Source organism: Vidua chalybeata, chromosome 3, assembly GCF_026979565.1.
Source record: "Vidua chalybeata isolate OUT-0048 chromosome 3, bVidCha1 merged haplotype, whole genome shotgun sequence".
Taxonomy (NCBI): Eukaryota; Metazoa; Chordata; class Aves; order Passeriformes; family Viduidae; genus Vidua; species Vidua chalybeata.
The window spans coordinates 15,070,165-15,089,211 of record NC_071532.1 but is presented as its reverse complement, the minus strand read 5'-3'; the positions used below and the strand labels follow the sequence as shown (position 1 = coordinate 15,089,211).

Sequence of the window (19,047 nt, the reverse complement as noted above, 5' to 3'; positions counted from 1 at the left end):
GAAAAGTCTAAAGAGAGGATTGAAGTAACTCACCTCAGGTGATTTAATTTATCTAGCTTTGTCCTTAACAGTCAGGATATATGAGGCTGGTGAAGAAAGGGCAGTAATGAAGTAACTCCCAAAGTGTGTGGTGTTCATGACTATAGGCAGGTAGTCTGTGGTTTGTGGTACTAAGACGAGCAAAGCATGAAATTACCTGCACTGGGGAACTTGCCAAATGTTATTATTAAGAGTTTTTTTTTTTTTTTTAATCTAAAGAGGAGCAAGAGAAAACCATGAAGACGATTCTAGAAATGTATTGAAATATTTTTGCTAACACTGAAATTCGCTAGAAAATAGGTTTGGGACTGAAGTTATCAAAAGATTTGAGTGTACAAGCCACTGGTAACTAGCACTTAGGAATAGTTTTGTGAAACACTGTCATCTGAAAGTAGAGTAATGCTATCTGAAGTTTCATTATAGACATTTTTAATTTTTTCTACCACTTGTAGATTGTTTATGCTGATCAGGTTTTAAGTTCTAATACCTAATATGTTATATTCCTCTATGGAAATGCATGCTTAGTGTGATATAATTATGTTGCAAGAGTATTTTTCCATATGCAGGCATATTCACTTTTAATGCAGAGTATTTATAGAAAGGGAGCAATATGAAGTAGATATTAATAGGTCTTCAGTGGTTGACTTGCAGTCATGGTGTCACATAGCTTAGGTCAGGCACAGGCATGCTCATGGTTGTGTTTGCTGCAATATCCACTCAGGACATGGTTGGTACAGCAATGTGCTCTAACTCTGTGTTCTGCTTCACATGGAAGTTGGCACACACCTGTAATACAGCAGTTTCATAGCAGCATTAACAAAGAAATGCCCTCATGACAAATGAGCTGCACCGTACAAAAGGCAACCAGAGGGGAAGTGTCTCTCATCTCTCTCCTGTAGTGTCCTAGACTTGTTGCTTTTCTTCTTGAATTTCTGTGCTTCTAGTGTTATTTTGGCTGTTATTATTGGCTGTCACTGGAAGATTAAGAGGCACATCTGTAGTTGATGTTTCAGAAGTAAAAACTGTTAATTTCACTGTTTATCTTGGGTTCCAGAAGTAAAAGCTGTTAATTTCACCGTTTCTGTTGGGAGTGAATATGTGTAGGTGAGCTTTTATTTTTTTTGGGGGGGGGGGGGGGCGGGGGAGGGGGATTAATTTCTTTAAGGCAGATGAAGAGTTATTCTTGAAACAGGCAAAAGTGATTTGAGGCTGGTGTAGTACTTGTTTTTAATAGAAAAGCTTATTTGATATTTAAATAGATATAAAGTTGACAGTGTCCCTTTAGGACTTCCTTTAAATCACAGGATTTTGTTAAAATATCTCTTCCTCTCTCTTGTTTTATGCAGCATTATGTAGAACCATTCCTAAGCTTTAATTCGTACAAGAAAATAATGGGCTCACTTCCTTTTTAAGCAGGACAAAAGGAACAAGCTGTTGAATGGTATAAGAAAGGAATTGAAGAACTGGAAAAAGGAATAGCTGTCTTAGTAATTGGTCAAGGTAAGCCAGTTTTGAGTTTTGTGAAACTGATTTGAGTTTATGGCTTATTTGAAGTGAGAAATCAATATTGCTAAATATGGTAGGAGCTAGGAGCAGGCTGCTCTATTAATGATTTCATAAGGATCTTTCTTATTCCTGTTTTAGCTGTAGGTGAACACTGGTCCTTTTCTCTGTTCTGCCTTAATATTCTGGTCTATATCACATGCAAATCTTGCTCCAAATATTTTCAGACTCTGCAAAATCATAAGGAGTTCATGAACCCTGTTAAATAAAACACGTGATTTCTTATATAATGGGAGTGCCAAAATACTGAGTTTTGATTTGATTTGCTGAAGTTGACAGTTCATGTTCTCACTTATGCAGAATTTTATATTCTCCTCAGTATAATCTAAAAAGAAACCCCCCAGTTTGGAATGACCCGACATTGTATTTCTGAATAACTTAGGCCAAAATAACTGAACATTTCCAACAAAAGAAGAAAGACATCTCTCTATGTGGAAACATTTTAACCTTTAGTGTAGAAGCAGGTATGTACCATAGAAATACAGGTGTAGTGAAGGACTTGCTGAAAATTTCTGTCCTCAAAACAATGTTATAATAATAACAACCCAATTCACCTGCTCGAAACCTAAACCTGTAAGTGTTTTTGCAGACTTGTGTTTATTCCCTCACCTGTGTTTAGAAGTATGTGGTGATCTTTCTTAGGGGCCAGTACAAATGGCATTTGATACAACCTGTATAAATTGCACAGTTAAAAAAAAACTTGACTTGAACAGACAGTGTTTCTTAGAAAGTGGTGTTAATGTCTAATTCTGTGCATTTTGAAATGTAAAGGGACACAGTCAACTGAATTTAAATCTGTTAATTTTGCCAAAATGAATTCTTTCAAATTGTACTTGCCTCTCAGTCACTTTTCAAGCTTTTTAAAAATCTTTCTTTTCATTTGGTTGCCGTTCAGAGAAACGCGGAGACAAGGGACATATTAGGTCAGCATGAAATGTTAGACAATATGCAAAGCAGTGTATGGGTTCCCATCACTCCATAAGCACTGTTGTAAAGCAGAGAGTGTCAACAAACTTTAAATTCTTGATTAAATAGGAAGCTTTAGAGGTTTTTTCATTAGTTTTGTAATGAAGTTCCATAGTGGAGGGGATAGATAATGGGTGGGAGGAGGAGGGAAGGCTGGGTATCAGTATTTTAGCACTTTAAGTTAATTTACCAAATTGTGTTTTAACATGGATTTTTCTTTGTAAGGTGATCAGTGTGAACGGGCTCGACGTCTCCAATCTAAAATGATGACAAATTTGGCAATGGCCAAGGATCGGTTGCAGCTTTTAGGTACCAGTTACAATTAATGACTTTGGAAAGTTTGTAATTATTTGCACAACTTCATTTAATGTTTCTTCTAAAATATTACTTTGATTTTTAAAGTGAAGGAGTCATTATCTTTGTAGGGTCTCTTTAATTTTTAGTTGAGAGTAAGTGTTGTTGATCAGTTATGAAAATGGAATTTCATTACCCACTTTCAGGTATAAAAGTAACTGAGAAGTTTTTATATCATAACACACTTGAAATATAAAATGAGGAAGTCTTGATTAACTCCTGATGAAGTTTATTCAGGGTTTTTCTGTTAGTACTGCAGTGAAATTTATGATATATTGCTGATCATGAGTGCCAAGTGTGCTTCCTGTAAGTGTAACTATTTCATATTCTGTTGGTTTTGCTGTCACTTATATTAACAATTTTCCTTACTATTGGTAAATAATAATAATGATGATGATAATAGTAATTTTAACATCATGTAGACCCTAAGGTTGTGAAATTCTAATATTCTTGATTATTTTCTAATAGTGTTCTATTTTAAAATTAGAAGGTGAGGTCATGTTTTTCAGAAGTGTTGTATAGCTTTAGCTTTATTAAAATTAAATGTTGTATATAAGCTCTTAACAGAGTAAAGATCCTCCCATCAAACAACAGACTCATGACTCTGTAGTGCATCTTCTAAATTTAGAACTTTGAAAATGCCTTCAGTTCAGTCTGTAAAAGTAAAACAAGGGATATTTTTTAATTGCTCTTTAAGAGTACACTAACAAATGTACTTGATTTTAACTTGCATATCTCAGCTTTAATCTTAACCCTCTCTTGTGTGGAGTTCTACTAACTCATTCTTCTAGGAGCATATAGAGTAGATGGGAAAACTTGAGCTCTTTTCTCCTTTTACACTTCATGGTTCTGTGGTCCTAACTGGTGATTGACAGGGGAGTTGTGACAACCCCAGAAAGTGAGCCCCTCTTGTTTCCGTTGAGTTCCTAATGTCTTAAATATTTTTTGAAAAAAATTGAAGGGGACAGGAGGTGAAAGAGGCATCTGTCTTCTATGCTTTAATATGGGTGTTTCTTGATACAGTTTTAGTATATGGAGAAAAGATATTTTCCGCTTACTAGGGTTAAAGGCTGACTTCTAGAGGTAATATGAACTAGGGAACAATGGAGTGAAAGTGATAACATGCTAACAATCTTTGATAAGGTATGGCTTGAGGTAACAGTGTTTGTGTTTTCTGGATAGTGCTTCATCCTTGCTAGTATTACTTTAGTAGCACTTGCGGTGTTTTTGAGTTGCTTATTTGCTGTGATCTGCTGGAAAAGAAACAAAGGGTAAAATTCACAAAAAACCCTGAAGTATATTCATCTCTACTACCAGAATGTGTGATCACATACTACTTGTTTGTTTCATTCAGAGAGCAGATTGAAAGGTAAACAGATAGAATAGTGTTTATTACATTAGTTGATGTAAAGTAATGTTTTATTTTATTTTTAAATTTGCAGTTTAACACTTTGTTTTGCCTAGGTTCTTGTTAGTTTTTACTGAAGTGTTTCATACAATGTACCTAAAAGCAAAATTTAGATAAAAAGGAGCAAGTGAAGTCATGTGCCCTTTAGGAAGACAAAAGATGTGCTTTGGAGGGATATTTCAACGATTTTAAATCCCTACAAGTTTGATCATTAGAGTTCTATTTAAGTAATATGTTATGCCATCTAACCAACTTTGAAGTGTTGGCAGCATATTTTTTACTATTTTTTCTGTCATTTTACATGGATTTTGTAGAAATCCAAGGTAATCTAGAGTTGAATTGCATGTGCCATTCTAAACACACTTTTAGCCTGTTACTTATAGTAACAGATATTTGGAAGTTTTTGAGTGGTGTAATGTAGTTGAACTAAGCATGAGGCTCTTGAAGCTATTACAGTTTAATGAAGTGATTTTTCCTGTGAATTGAACTCATAAGAATGTTGTCTGCTAACTTTGTGGAATTTTTCCCTTTCTTAAGTCAGAATAAGCAAGTCCTTTATTGTATTAGCTGAAAGGATAAAGCAAACCAGACAATAATGCTGAATATTTCATCCTGCTTGCTAGAGGGAGATGTGACTGCAGACTGCCTAACTCAAATGCCATCCAGTCAAGCAGGTTACATTGGTAGTACGTAGAAAGTGAAAATGAAATCATGCTGATTACAACTGTCCCTTGAAAGTGCTCAGTGTTGGGTTTTTGTCTTTTTTTTGTTTTGATTTTTTTTTTTGTTTATTTCTGGTTTTGTTTTTGTGGGTTTTTTTGGGTTTTTTGTTTTGTTTTGGGGTTTTTGTTTTAAGTGCTGGTACATCAGTGTAACTTTAAGTTGTATGACCCCACTGATGGGGGTGTTCAACACCACTGGTGAGAGTGTCTGGTGAAACCCATGTGTTAGCAGAGTGTCATCACACCACTGATGCACAGTGTTGGAAGAGGATGGAGCTACCCACTGTGGATGATGAGTTTTCTACTTTGAGCCCTGTTTTCATCCTGAGTCTAAATTATGTATCTTACTCTGTTTAAAGCTGTCCTGTGACACAGTCTGAAAGCTGAAGTGACTGCTGGTGTGTTTCAGGTCACCTCAAGGGGACTTGATGGCTTTGACAGTCCATTGACAATATTGGGTTGTGCTGGCTGTCAGGAGACATGGAAGTTCTTCTATTTGATTTGGTGGTGGCCCCCCATTTTTGACATGGTTTAGGGTATGTTAGTTGTGTGGTTAAATCTCGCTTTGGTCTTCACACACCTCGTCTCTCCTGGATAATTGATCACCCGTGGTAGAGTCATTAAATTTGATGTATTTAGAATGACAGGAGGGTATATGTTTTCCGTAGATACACACAACTTAGCAGCTTGTTGTTCCAAAGACAGATGGCTGTAATGGCCAGTGCAGCACTATTCAGTTCTGTTTATGTGTTTTACTTACCTGTGTTCTCATTTCAGAGAGACTTTCTGAAGGGGCACAGATTTCTGTCACAACAAGTGCCTTCCTGTGTATTTAGTGTAGCTTCAGTATTTTGATTGAAGTGTATATGTGACACATAATTCAAATATCTGTCATCAGTATCCTCTTTGGAGGGTATTAATATTCCTCTATTCTGCCTGTGTAGATAACAGCCTTCAATGGACACATTTTGGAATATTTTACTTTCTTTACTTCTTTCTTTCCTCTATTCTGCCTGTGTAGATAACAGCTTTCAATGGACACATTTTGGAATATTTTACTTTCTTGGAGGAGATGGTGCTTTTTGCTTCAGGCTTATGTTACAGGGTAGCAATTTTTAGTAGAAATTAGTTTCCTTGAACTCAAGCTCCAGTGTTGCCTAAATAAGGCAGTGGCTGCAGTGCTGTTTGTTTGGAAGGTTTATGTCAGTGTTGTATCATGAAGGTGAAATAATGAATGAGAATCTGTGAACTTTCTGTCAACGTCTGGAAAAATAGGGAGAAAGTATTGAAATGGAAGATCCTATAATTCCCTGGAATAATATTTAAAAGCTCAATTTATTTTTGATATTCCAGAGGAACCTATAGCAATACTGTCTCTAAAGAAAGGTGATCTATTTGCCTTTTGAATTTTTTTGTGCAATACTAAAATGACGTGTTAATAGATAATGTGATGAGAGGGCTCTGAATTGAAACTGGACAACAGTTGAATTACGTTTTTTCTTTGGTTGGAGTCCTGGAGTTCCTGAATTTGTGGAACTAGCTAAGCATTGATAATTGTAGTAGAACCCTAGTGTCAGATTGTAGCATTGAAGAGTAGCACTTCCTGAATTCCTGCACAAGCCAATTGATGTTATTATGGTTGTTCACTAGAAGGTTTTTTTTAATTAAGCTCAGAAGTGTTCTCCAAACTCAGCTGATTATCTAATATCTTAAAAATCTATTAATACTAATTTTTTTTCCTGAGCTTCCTGTATGTTCTTTCCATTTGGGTTGCATGCACTGGGCAGGGAGTAGACCATTCTGCTGCCTCTTTTGGTAGTGCTATGTCCACTAAAGTAGTACACTGTCTGTAGTCAGTCCTACTAAAAGGATTTTCTTTACCCTTCTGGAGACGAAAGCTTATGAGGGTAACTTCTTGGAAGTTGCAGAGCTTGTGGCTGTTCGTAGGCTGTTCTTGTGTGACTGACATCTTTTTTGTTTTACTCTGACTCTTCAAAACTTTAAATTTAAAATTAAGTAAACCTTGTGTACATGTACTAATCTTGAACTTTTCATATTTGCTTGTGACTACCAAATTTTCATTCTAAACCACATCTTGTTCAACCTAAATGTTATTAAGCCATCACTTTAACTCTGGGGTATAAGGATACTATTCAGGAAAGCTAGGTGGTGAATGATGAGGAGCAGGAAGAAGAAGAAACAAATGAAGCAGAAAGATTAGACAAAGATCTGTATCAGGTAAAGAAGCCTGAGGAAGGAAGTGCTCATGCTTGTTGGTTGTACCATCTAAAGGCTCTGAATGGCACTTTTTCCTCCAGCCAGGTTATTTATGATCTTAATTGTGTACATCTTCAGTAGAATTAGTTTGCTTTTGCAATATATGCTTTTGTATTACCTGAGAACATTGGTTTTCTACTTGGCCTCTCTTTTCTTGCAGCTTCTTGGTAGTGTTATCTCTTGTTGGGGGGGAAAAGAAGGAAAGGAAAAAAACCAGGAGGGAATGAGAGAGTTTAACAGTTTATATCTTTACAGACCGTGGTTGGGTTTTAAAACAAGAGGGGGGTGTGTGAAATAAAGATGGGAGAGGCAGTAAAGGGCCCCAAAAGTATGGCCTAGAGGTTTTTAACTGCAGTGGGAAAAGCAGGAGTGGTAGCTGGGCTGCAGGGAACAAGTGGTCCTTAACTTTTCTTTTGTGTTTGCAGCCGTACACCTCTTTGACTTATGGTTTGGCTGTTTTTCCTTACTTCCTAGAGTAAATTTCTTTCTCCTTAATCTTTAGCTTTATAAATATTGTATTCAGGTGTTTCTGAAGTTAATCTTCCTAAAGAACACAATTTGCATGATAACTTTATTGACCTAATTTCAAAGCAATTAAATATCTAAATAGAGATGTCAGAAGACATCATTGTAATGTGTATATGGTGTTCTGCTTGGAGTTTGAAAGTTTCTGTAAAATGTTGACTGGCTGTTACTACTTAAGTGGAACATTTATTATGCAGGGAAGTGAGGACTCCTTGCACCTGGCCAAAAATAACACCTTTAGTAGCACTTTTAGAAATGTGTTATCAACATAAATATTTATTAAATTAATTTACTTAATCCTGAATATTGTTTTTGAGAAGTAACTGCAATCACTAGACTGGAAAGATTGTTGTAATTAACTCAGCCATAGAGGGTGAGTTTTAAAGCTGTTTTCAGTCATGCTTATACTAAGAGAATTTTCTTACACATTTGCTGAATGTGTAGAATAGATACAAATATTCCTTTTATCTTTAACTATAACAAAGCCAAACTTGACATTTCTGTGTTCAACATACATAAATTTTCTTGGTTCATTTTTGGTTTTTGTTTGTTTATTTTGTCCTTTTTCCTCCCTCCCCCTCTGTTCTACTATGTAGAGAAGCTGCAGGCAGTTTTGCAAATTTCCAAGCCGCAAATGGAGGTCTATAATGACAGTACTAACCTGGCATGCCGCAATGGACATCTCCAGTCAGGTGGGTTTGGTTTTACCAGCACCTATTGAGGGGATGTCTCTCAGTTCCTGGTGTGTTACAAGGCACAATAATGCAATGCTATATTCTGGCCTCACCAGCTTTAAAATAAAAATATTTATATTTCTGTTTTTAAAGGCTTTGTATAAAATACATTCCATCCTTTCCATGGCTTTGACAACACTGTTTTATTTTGTAGTATTTAGTTTTCTCTTACAATGACTGTCCTAGAATTCAAATTATTAAATAAGGCAGCATTTTATAAAATATTTCTCATGTAATATTCTTCAAGGAATTACATTAAATCTGTTTTAGAAAGTGTCCGTGTCTGATATATATGTTTGCCTACATTAATTAGCTCTTCTTTTATGATATTGTGAATATGCATTAAGCAACTTTAAAATTCTGGGGTTTTTTACATCAAGAAAGTGATATGCAATTGAAATGTGGGGAGAATGACAGCAGCTCTTGCATTTTGTCACGGAACATTGTTTTAATCCTTGCCCAGAAGACTGAACCAAACTTATTAATATAGCAGAAATGAACTTTTTTTGTCTATAAACAATGTGTAAAGTTGTGGAAGTGCAAGGGTTACCCAAAGTACTGAATGTTTGCAGTTGTGGGATCCCTGATATAGTACCATGAAAGTCAGGCTATTGGCAGGCATCTGGATTTCTTAAATGGTTGGTGCTTATGCTCTTGTGCTTGCTTTTTCCATCTTTCTGGGGTGTGGGGTGAGGGAGTGTTTTTTGTAAGAACATAATAGTAATACACTTTTTTTCTTAAAAGCAGAGTAAAACGGTGGTTATGCTTCCATCTGCTAATCATCATGCTGTTGTTCTTCATTCATACATGTAAAACAGTATTTTCATATGGACAGCTCTAGTAATTTAAAACCACAAAGTAGATGACAGAGTTTCTTGGAAAACTACAATATCAGTTTATAGGCTGCTTCAGATAAGAGGACTGTTGTCTCTACCTGAGAAGGTAGAGGTACTTCAGAGGTATTGAGCCACAAGGCTCTGGCATAAGCTTAGTTTTCTATCTGTATTAACTGCCCTGTTGCCTGATCAGGTTGGGCTTTTTAAAAGTTCAGAATTTTATGAAGTATGAAACATGGTCATTCTTAGTTTTAACGTAAACAAAGTGTCTTGTTGCCCATCATTTTGTATAAAATTAAATTGCTTTCTTTTATTTGCCTTTAAAGGCTAAAGCCTTTACAGATGTTTTTGCTTCCTAATTTTGTGTAAGATTCTATTCTCACAGCTAGGTTGCACATTTTTTATATTTCCAAAATGTTACTGATTTGAAACTCTTCATTCTCTCAATATACTATTTGTGTCAGCCTTTCTGCCCAATTTACTTGATTCCAACACAAATGACTACCTGTCCCTGTCTTCAGCATTTGTGGTTTCCAAACTTATATGAATAGCTAGAGATTTTTCTTGGAAGTTTATTTTCCAAATTTATACTGAGGTTTGTCAAGACCTTGTAGCAGTAGTATCACCTGCCCTTCAGTTGCAGAGGGCTATGCAGTAACTTGTCTTAGAAGTAATAGCAACTAGCCTTGATCCCAGCCATTACTTGGAAATAATATTAATTTAATATTCATCATTCTTCTCATAGCAGTCTTAAATTAGATATTTTCTCCCTCAAATATCCTTGTTTTCCTTTGCATTGTGGATTATTGTTTTCTTTCTTTTTTTTTTTTAACAAGCTAGGGAAGGAGATTATGCCGCTCTTGCTAAAGGCTGAGTTTGAGTTTTATGAACTCATTTACTAGTCATACAGTACTTAGAGTATTGCAGGAATTCCAGTGTATACCATTCTGTGTGTAAATCCCAGCATGATGGATGGCCAGAGAGAACATTATATTTCTATTACCTCAACATGAATACTGTGCAGCTAGCTAGTATTTTATCTCATTTTTCACATGGATGGAAGTTGCTGGCCTCTCTTTAATAGTAGACATATACTGGCAATGTTTGTCATGCTGCAGAAGTTCTGTTTTTTATACTGAAGTTTTCAGAGGAGTTCCTGGAGTAGAACAAGTAGCAATAAGATTGTTTTTAACAGCGTAATTTAACAAAAGCAGATCTTTGACTGATGTGTATCTGCCAGTTCAGAAAGGAAAGCAGCTGTAATTCCTGGCTTGTATAGTTGTGCTACCATTGAAAACATGCAGCATGTCCTTCTTAGTTGCTGGAGCTTTCTATTAAGTAGCTTTTATTGCTTGCATCTACCTATTTGAAAAATCTGAATTGAATTTTTGAAGAATTACCATTTTGGGGGCTGTTGTAAATGCTGATCCTGAATAATGATCGGTCTTGCAATTGCTGCAAGTTTAAAGCAGCAGCTTAAAGTTTTTTTGTTTTGTTTTGTTTTTTTTTTAATGAAATTACATACATAAAGTTACAGATAATTTTAGACTGGTGGATTTTTCTTCCAACTTGGTGTCCACAGACCATGTACAATAATTTGTTTTAGTCCCTTTATCTTACTTCTCAATAGGCATATGTAGGGAATTTCTGAGGAATATTCCCTGATGATTTTTAAGATGTCACAATTGAAGGCTGGAAATTGTTCTGCAGTACTGGAATTGCTGCTGTTAATTTGAATTTAAACTTTCTTTTGGATGCTTTAGAAGTTAGAGATTAGTAGAAGCTTCTTTACTGACATGTGCTTAAATCTGGTTTAAGTGCAGAAAAGAAAATAGAATGGGTTTGCTTTTTAGAAATATAAAGGTTGTTGTTATATTAAATAAATTAACTACAACTGCATAATTTTAAGATTGTTTTTGCATTTCCAGGTATTTAATATAATCAAGCTTCTCTTAAATTTGTTCAAACATGTTTGTACTTTATCTTTAAAACCAGTTTAATATAATAAATATCTATACTATATAATAACTTTAAACATTTCTGTCTGTAAGGGAGTCCGAAATTGGGCACCTGTGTCTGCATTTTACCACGGTTTAGCCAATAGGAAACCTCAGACAAAATTTTGCTACTTGCTTGTTTGTAATTTGTGTTGTGTGTGTATTTGGATGGCAGATTAAAATTGCAAGGATGCTTTCAGGACCAGACAGTTATTATGTCTGTGTAATCCAGTGGTGTTAGCCTGGAGCTAAAAAGTAAATTATTCTGTCCAGAATTAGAGAGTAAAATCAAACTGATTAACCATCTATTACTATTCTATGAGTATGTATGAAGTAGACAGTTGAACTATTCAGTGTTTCAAATACACTTGAGAAAATTCCATGGTGTCTCTTAGTGATTAAAACATGTTTTAGGTACTTCCTTACTGTTTTTGACAGAACAGTGAAACATTTGGCAAAAGGCTGCTGGAGATATTATGAAGGCATCAAAGTCACTTGCTATGTATTTCCAGTCTTTGAGTAGATAAGAAAAATGGGTAAGAAATGTGTTAGGGGGGGTTTTGCATTTGGCAAAATATGGATTTTGCGTAATGGAACAGTAGGAGCTGTCTGACGTGTGATGTACACTGAAACACCTCATGCTTTAGAAATAGATAGACTGTAGATAAACTGTAATTCTGAACGATTTGATAACATTTTTATTTGTTACTTCAATGAAAATTTGTACATAAAATGAACCTTCCCTCTAGAATTGACATTCAGCAAATAACTATGTTGAGGAGCTGTTCATCACTGCTTCTTTATGTGCATCCCATCAGGACTGACAACAAAACATGCAAACTTATGGGTCTTGAGTCCTGGAGATGCAGTTAGAGTAAATAATAATTTGTACTATTTGTAATATTTTCCCTTCTTTCTTCCCTTCTGTTTCCAGCTTCCTGAAATATTCCTTACCTGTGCAATTTTATGACCCTCAAAATTGCAGTATCTGTGTATTGTTCTCAATGTGTGGGAGTAGTTCTGGGAGTGAGGTAGTGGAGCAGCATGTTAGGGTGGAGGACATGGAGAAAAACTAATGTAGGTTTTTGAAGCCTTCCCATGTTGACTTCAAGCCAGCTCTGCAAATGAGGTTGAGGTGGACTAAAAAAAAAACTCAACCAAACTGAGTGCCACCTTTTGATTAAATTGGACCAGTCAAAGTGCTGAGTAGCTGGATGTATTAGTAGATTCATATACTGCATTTTGAACTTGAAAGTTACTAAGTATGTGTCATTTTAAAGAGTTTTTGACTTGGAAATTCCTGTGCAGGAATGACTAAGTAAATGTATCCAGCTCTGGAGCTGTGTGTGGTTTAGTCAGTAGCCAGTTTTGGTGGTTTTTCTTGTTTTTGTCTGTTCATTTGTTTTTAAGAAGAAACATATTACAGGTAAATATACTTAATTATATTAGTCAAGTTGCCTTGTTTCTTGCATATTGATGCATCTGCACTGTTTATTGTGACCCCAGCAGAGTTTCTGTAACTCTAAAAAGGGGTAGATTTGTGACTGAAGAAGGGTTTTAGAAACTTTTTCACTGAATTGTTAAGGCTACCTGCAGGCTGTGTAGAGATTAGGTCCTGCTAGTATGTTTAAAGAGTCTGAGAACATAGTAGTAATTAGTTGATCCTTCTGTTGAAGGATACTGTTTGACTGAAGTATTCTTTGAGTTTTTTAAACACAACGTTTAAAATTGAAAGGCTTTTTGAAGGATTTTTCATTGAACTGCAGTGTTATAAGTTAAAAATTCATCATAAGAGTCACTAACTTCCTTAAAAATCAGAGTTCTTTGGCCTGTTCCTTAAGACTAGCAGGTCAAATTGAGTTGCAAGTTTCTACAATCCTAGTGAAGACGTGTAGCTGAAATCTGTTTTGGGCTTCCTTACCTCTGATGCCCTATTTCTCTTACCTAATCAAAAGACTTCTTAATCCTTTTAAAAGGCTGTAAAATAAGACAGTATTTATCATTTTCATCGCAGACAACAGTACTGTACTAGACAGTTTCCAGTAGTGTATTCTCACCACAAAAAATAGCCTAATCTAAAGCTATGCTCTAATCCTTAACCAGCCTGACCAACCTGCCTGCTTGCTCTATCACCTTCTTACCTCTTAATCTTATTTGATGTTTTACACTTGTCATTTCTGTGCCAAGGAACTTTATTTTACCGTATATCCCATATGGAGAACATAGACATCAAGTGCTATTTTGTTTACTCTGGACCAAAATGGCTTTTTGTAGTTTGATGGTCTGTGGCCAATATTTCAAGTTTATCTGTCACCTAATTTGAGACTTTCTCCTTCATCATGGAGGTGAATAAGTTGTGTGAGTGGAATGTCTGGTGATGTTTAAACATATTTTAAAACTTAATTTTTAATGTAGGAAGGTAAGCTGCTTCAGAGTCGTCCATTCAGAATTTACTTACACCTCGAGATTCCTAAAGTGAAAGAAAATTGAAAGAAAAAACAACTGACAGTCACTTGCAAGTATAACTACTACTGTAATTTTTCCAGATTAAAATGCTTGGTGAAGCTTCTGTGTGGAAGGTGCTAGATAATGTTAACTGGCATCCAGTTAACTGGCCTGCTAACATCACTTAAAGAATCAATATTCAGAATCTAAAGGCTTGAAATTTGGGTGTTATTGTAATGATTATTTTTAAGAGTTCTTGGGAAAGAAGACAGCCTAAGACTTTGCATCATAAGGAATAGATGGTGTTCTTCCCTTGATAACAGGACTAAGTTATCTCTGGCTTTTCTAAGATGGCTAACTAGGGTTTATTTTGAGAGGTAAAAATTAGAATTTTATCTGTAGGTGAAAGCAGCAGTCAATATCCCCTTAAAAACATCAGATGTCTTTAGAAATGTGTGTTGTTCTTCTATAATGCAGTATTATATGTTTCGACAATTCTGTCTTCTTCTTGCAGTTGATGGTAAGAATACAACTGCTACGAATGTTCTTATGACACTGGTTTTCTTTATAGAAAGTGGAGCAGTTCCAAAAAAGAAGGACCCCTTAACACACACGAGTAATTCCCTTCCTCGTTCAAAGACTGTTGCAAAAACTGGATCCACAGGCCTTTCAGGTCACCACAGAACGCCCAGCTACAGTGGGGTATCATCATCTGTGTCTAGACCAGCGCCTAATCCTACACCTTCAGCTCACAAGGTATAGTGAGGATAAATGTGGAACTATACACTTGAATAATCAAGTGTAAATTCCAGAAGAAGCTCTGGATTTAATGCCTTAATTGCAGTATTGTAGCAGCAGGAAGTTTTTGGAAAAAAACTGAAACTCCAAATTTTTAGCCAGACCTCTTGAGGTATGCTGCAAAGTGGATTTTAGAAATTGGAGGACATCAGGTGGGTGCATGGGCAAAAGGGTTTTAAGTATAATCACTGTAATAAATACTACTTCTTTTTAAAACTGCATGGGAAGTTGAGTGAAAGTTACCTAGAAGAAAAATAAGTGTTACTTATAGTATGTAAAAGATGGAAGGAAAAACCTCTTATTCCAGAGCTCCTAGATGTTCTTCTCTTTCAAAGCATGCATGCATGCAGAGGTTGTTTTGCAACCACATTGAAAAGCAAATTATAGTTAGGCTGGGACTAAAACACAGAAGTAAGTCCTGTAGTAAGAATACAGAAAATTACAGCATTTCTGTTGACCCATCTTTTTCCCTTTCATCCTTATTACCCAGTAAAGTAGAGTAAAGAGCAGAATGGACTGAACATAACTGTTCTGTTAAAACATTATTGCTGCTGTAATATAATATGAAGACTTTTAAGTGGCCTGTTAAAAAGTATTACAGCAGTAGGAGTTCTTGCTTATAGGTATTGAGAACCTGAGATGGTTTGTGATGCTTATTTCCAGAGTATGCTGGGGGAAAATACTGTAGTTAAATAAATGAATTATCAAACAAAAAAAAAAAAGCTCAAACCAAAGACCCTTCACCACTGGAGCCTAAGGTATCCTACTTGTGGCTGACTAATGATAGTATGATTTGTAGCAAAATGCAGAAGTAGAATATTGGGTATTTGTTAACATGCTGTTTTACTGGAGCAAATGAAATGTAGATCTTACTTTGTTTAACACTATGCTTTCAAAGTATCATCTGGGGTTTTTTGTTTTTTTTTTTTTTTTTCTCTTCCCCCCTCTCCAGGCTGCTCCTAAAAACAGTAGAACAAATAAGCCTTCTACTCCTACCACTGCTCCTCGAAAAAAGAAAGACACAAAGATATTTAGAAATGTGGACAGCAATCTTGCTAATCTTATCCTAAATGAAGTTGTTGATAGGTAAGTATGAAGAAAAGTAGGCTTTTAATCCAGTAAATCAGTTTTGCATTCAGTACCATCTTAGTCCACACTTGGAATGAAATTAGTACTTTGTTGGGGTTTTTTGAGGATTTTTGGTTGGGTTTTTATTTATTGTTGTTTTGGCAAAAGAATGTTTTAAAATACTTAACAATGTAAGTTGTAGATTTTCTCAAAAGGGTTCTGTATAAATAGTGAAATGCATTAAATTAGTCATCTGCAGCTGAGAAAGAGTATCTCATTGTTAGACTAATTAGTATTCCATTTCTTTGTTAGTGGGCCAGCTGTCAAATTTGATGATATTGCAGGGCAGGAACTGGCTAAACAAGCTTTGCAAGAAATTGTTATCCTTCCTTCTCTTAGACCTGAGGTAAGCAACTGGGTATTGTTATCAATCTATGGCAGGATTAAAGAAATGTATTGTGCTTCATACATGAAATGATGATTCTTGAATCCTGTTTTTACTGATAATGATTGCTACGAGTAGCTGTGGGGTCCTAGCCATCTTGGAAAAGGATTTATGTGTTAAAATAGTTCCATGAAATTCCTTGTCTTCTGGTTAATCAGTGTTGCAGGAAGTCACTGGAGCAAGAAAAAAAAAGAAACTCCCCAAAAACTCAAGCCCAAATCAAATCAGCAAACCACAAACCCCTAAAAAAAACCCCAAACAAAACCAGAACCATAATACCCCCACAACCCCATAAAACAAACAGCAAAAGCAAACAAACAAAATTTCTCACTGTTTGTCGGGCTGACTGTTCCAGATAGCTATAGCTGTGTGTCCAACCCTATATGGCCATGTAAGGGACAAAGCCCACAACTGGAAGGGTGAAATGGGAGAGATTTGTGTAGGTAAATTAGGTCATGACACTACCTGCGTGGAAAAATGTTACTGTTTTTGACCAACATCCTCTCTGTCAGGGTGTTGGTCAAACACTGAATAGTTTATTCACAGATGGAAAGGATGCAAAGAAGTGTAGTGAACAGTCAAATACACTGAGATGTGTAACACTTGAGGGCAGTACTTGGCTGTATGGAAGTTGATCATTTAAGCTTTTATTTATCATAGATGGTACCTCAACTACTGTGACTGCCTAAATTCAGGCCTAGTCTGCATACTACTGGAATTTTCTCAGCTACTTTTAAGAAAAAATTAAATTGGTCATTTTCTTAAGATGAACTTACTAAAAGTTGCAGTACTTTTCAAGAAATTGCATGCAATGATTTCCTGCAGTGCTCTCATGAGATTCCAGCTGGAGTGCTGTGTCCAGTTCTGGGGTCCCCAGCACAGGAAAGGCATGGACCTGTTGGAGCAAGTTCAGAGGAGAAACAGCTAGATGATCAGAGGGCTGGAGCACCTCTCCTGTAAGGAAAGGCTGAGATTTGGGGTTGTTAAGCTTGGAGAAGAGAGGGCTCCAGGCTGACCTTATTACATTATTTCAGTGCCTGAAGGAGACCTAAAAGAAAACTGGTGAGGAACTGTTTACAAGGGCAGGTAGTAACAAGGGAAAATTGCTTCAGACTGAGAATAGGTTTAGATTTTGATATTAAGAATAAGTTATTCACTGTGAGGATGATGAGATGCTAGAACAAGTTGCTCAGATAATTTGTGGATTCCCAATCCTGGAGTTGTCCAAAGCCATATTGGAAGGGGAGTGGAAAATGTTTCTGCCCATGATAAGGAAGTAGATAATCTTCCAAGTCCCTTCCAACCCAGCCCCACTTTATGATTATTGAAGAAAAATTGCCGTTTGTACTTTTTGTTTGCTTGTGGGTCTCATTTGTTACATGGACCAGTGACTGGAGTTGCCCTGCGGTTTTCCCCTTAATGCAGCTACTGGTTTTGAAGCAGCATAGGGAAGAAACCTTAAACTTGGCATAGCATCACAGAAATACAAGCTGAAAGGAGAAAAAAGCTTTGGCAACAAATGTGTGTGCTCAGATGTAATGCAGAAGGAAGATGTCATTATGGCATCTCTGTTACTACAGTGCAATAGTATGTCAAGTGTGTTGTTCAGTGACACCAACAGTGAGAATTGGGTAAGATGCTTGGAGTAGCTTTTCCAGTAACGTGGTATCTTCAATAAGGTTGTCTCATATTACTGTAGCTAGCACTGGGCCTGACCTTGGTGTAGGCTGAGATGTAATAAGGACAGAGAATCCCATGAATTTTTAAACTTTCCTTGGAAGTAGAGAGGGTTGGTTTTATTCCTTATAAATGAGCACAACAGATGTGGCAACTATAGAGGGATACTTTGTAAATTAACACTAGTTCAGTTTTGATCTTAATGAGTTTTGAACTCAAGTTCATATTTAACAAGCCAATGGTATTTTTGTAGTAGAGCAAAAGTTGAGGTACATAAGCAGGAAACTGGCTGAAACCATTTCAATGGTAGGATGCTAATGAAATGCTAGCAGTTAGTTCAGACCATGTTCAGTATAATTAGCCTGTTACCAAAACTTGATACGTTTTGTGTATCTCAGTAATAAACGTCAGTGCAGCTGAACTGTAGGTGATGATCAAGGTGAGGAAGAGTTACAGATTTGATCTGGGCTGTGTGAAAATGGTGGAACTCCTCAAGAATTATATCAAACAAAAGAAGTCAAAAAATGCACATGGTGGTAAGCAGCTTGGACAGCAGAAACACTGGAGTGTTCATTTAGTAGATAGCTGGGTAACTACTTTTAGGGATCAAAGTCAAGCACAAACAAAATGCTGTGGATGATGAAATAAGAGGGAAAACACATGTTGGTCTGTCATGGCAGAAATACAACAGTGGAAATGGAGCTACTTGTTGTCATGGATATTGTGGAAAGAAATGCCTGCAGGCAGTGCTGGATGTATATGAGATACCCTTCTATGGCTTTTGCTTGTTTATTGGAATTACTGGAAGCTGGAAGGGAGGGGTGAGTGTTAGATGAAAAGAGAAACTCTAAAACTTTTGAGGGAAGGGGTAAAGACAAAGCGCTAGAGGAAACAGGCAAGAGTAATAACTAAAAGTTATGTATTCTGTGAGAATTTGTAGACTTGCTTGCACTAGATGTGGTGTGAGCAGTTTTATAGAATAGGAAGGATGAATCTGGTGCAAAGTGAGAGGAGATGACTGTCAGTAGCATAGAGAAAGTAGGTGGCTGTTAAGCAATATTTTAAGTAATTTTGTTGAAAGCTTGTCTTCTCAAGTTTCATTTAATAAGGAAAGATGAAGGAGTTCTTCCATCTGGAGTTAGTAAGAACACTACTTTAGCTCTCCTATTGTACACCTGCATTGCTCCCTTTTT

The 19,047-nt window shown here is 36.2% G+C and overlaps 1 protein-coding gene across 4 annotated transcripts in view; it reads left to right on the top strand.

Annotated features, from left to right (window-relative positions):
• The window catches only part of SPAST (spastin), a 38,823-nt gene that overhangs the window by 3,034 nt on the left and 16,742 nt on the right, over window positions 1–19,047 (top strand). Inside the window, exons 2-7 of one of the 4 annotated variants that reach the window (XM_053938169.1) lie at window positions 1,456–1,539; window positions 2,794–2,877; window positions 8,451–8,546; window positions 14,438–14,622; window positions 15,617–15,750; window positions 16,045–16,138. In XM_053938169.1, the coding sequence (XP_053794144.1) occupies window positions 1,456–1,539; window positions 2,794–2,877; window positions 8,451–8,546; window positions 14,438–14,622; window positions 15,617–15,750; window positions 16,045–16,138 (677 nt within the window). Of the gene's footprint in view, window positions 1–1,452; window positions 1,540–2,793; window positions 2,878–8,450; window positions 8,547–14,437; window positions 14,623–15,616; window positions 15,751–16,044; window positions 16,139–19,047 lie in introns of all 4 variants that reach the window. The other 3 variants (XM_053938168.1, XM_053938171.1, XM_053938170.1) reach the window with 3 other exon arrangements.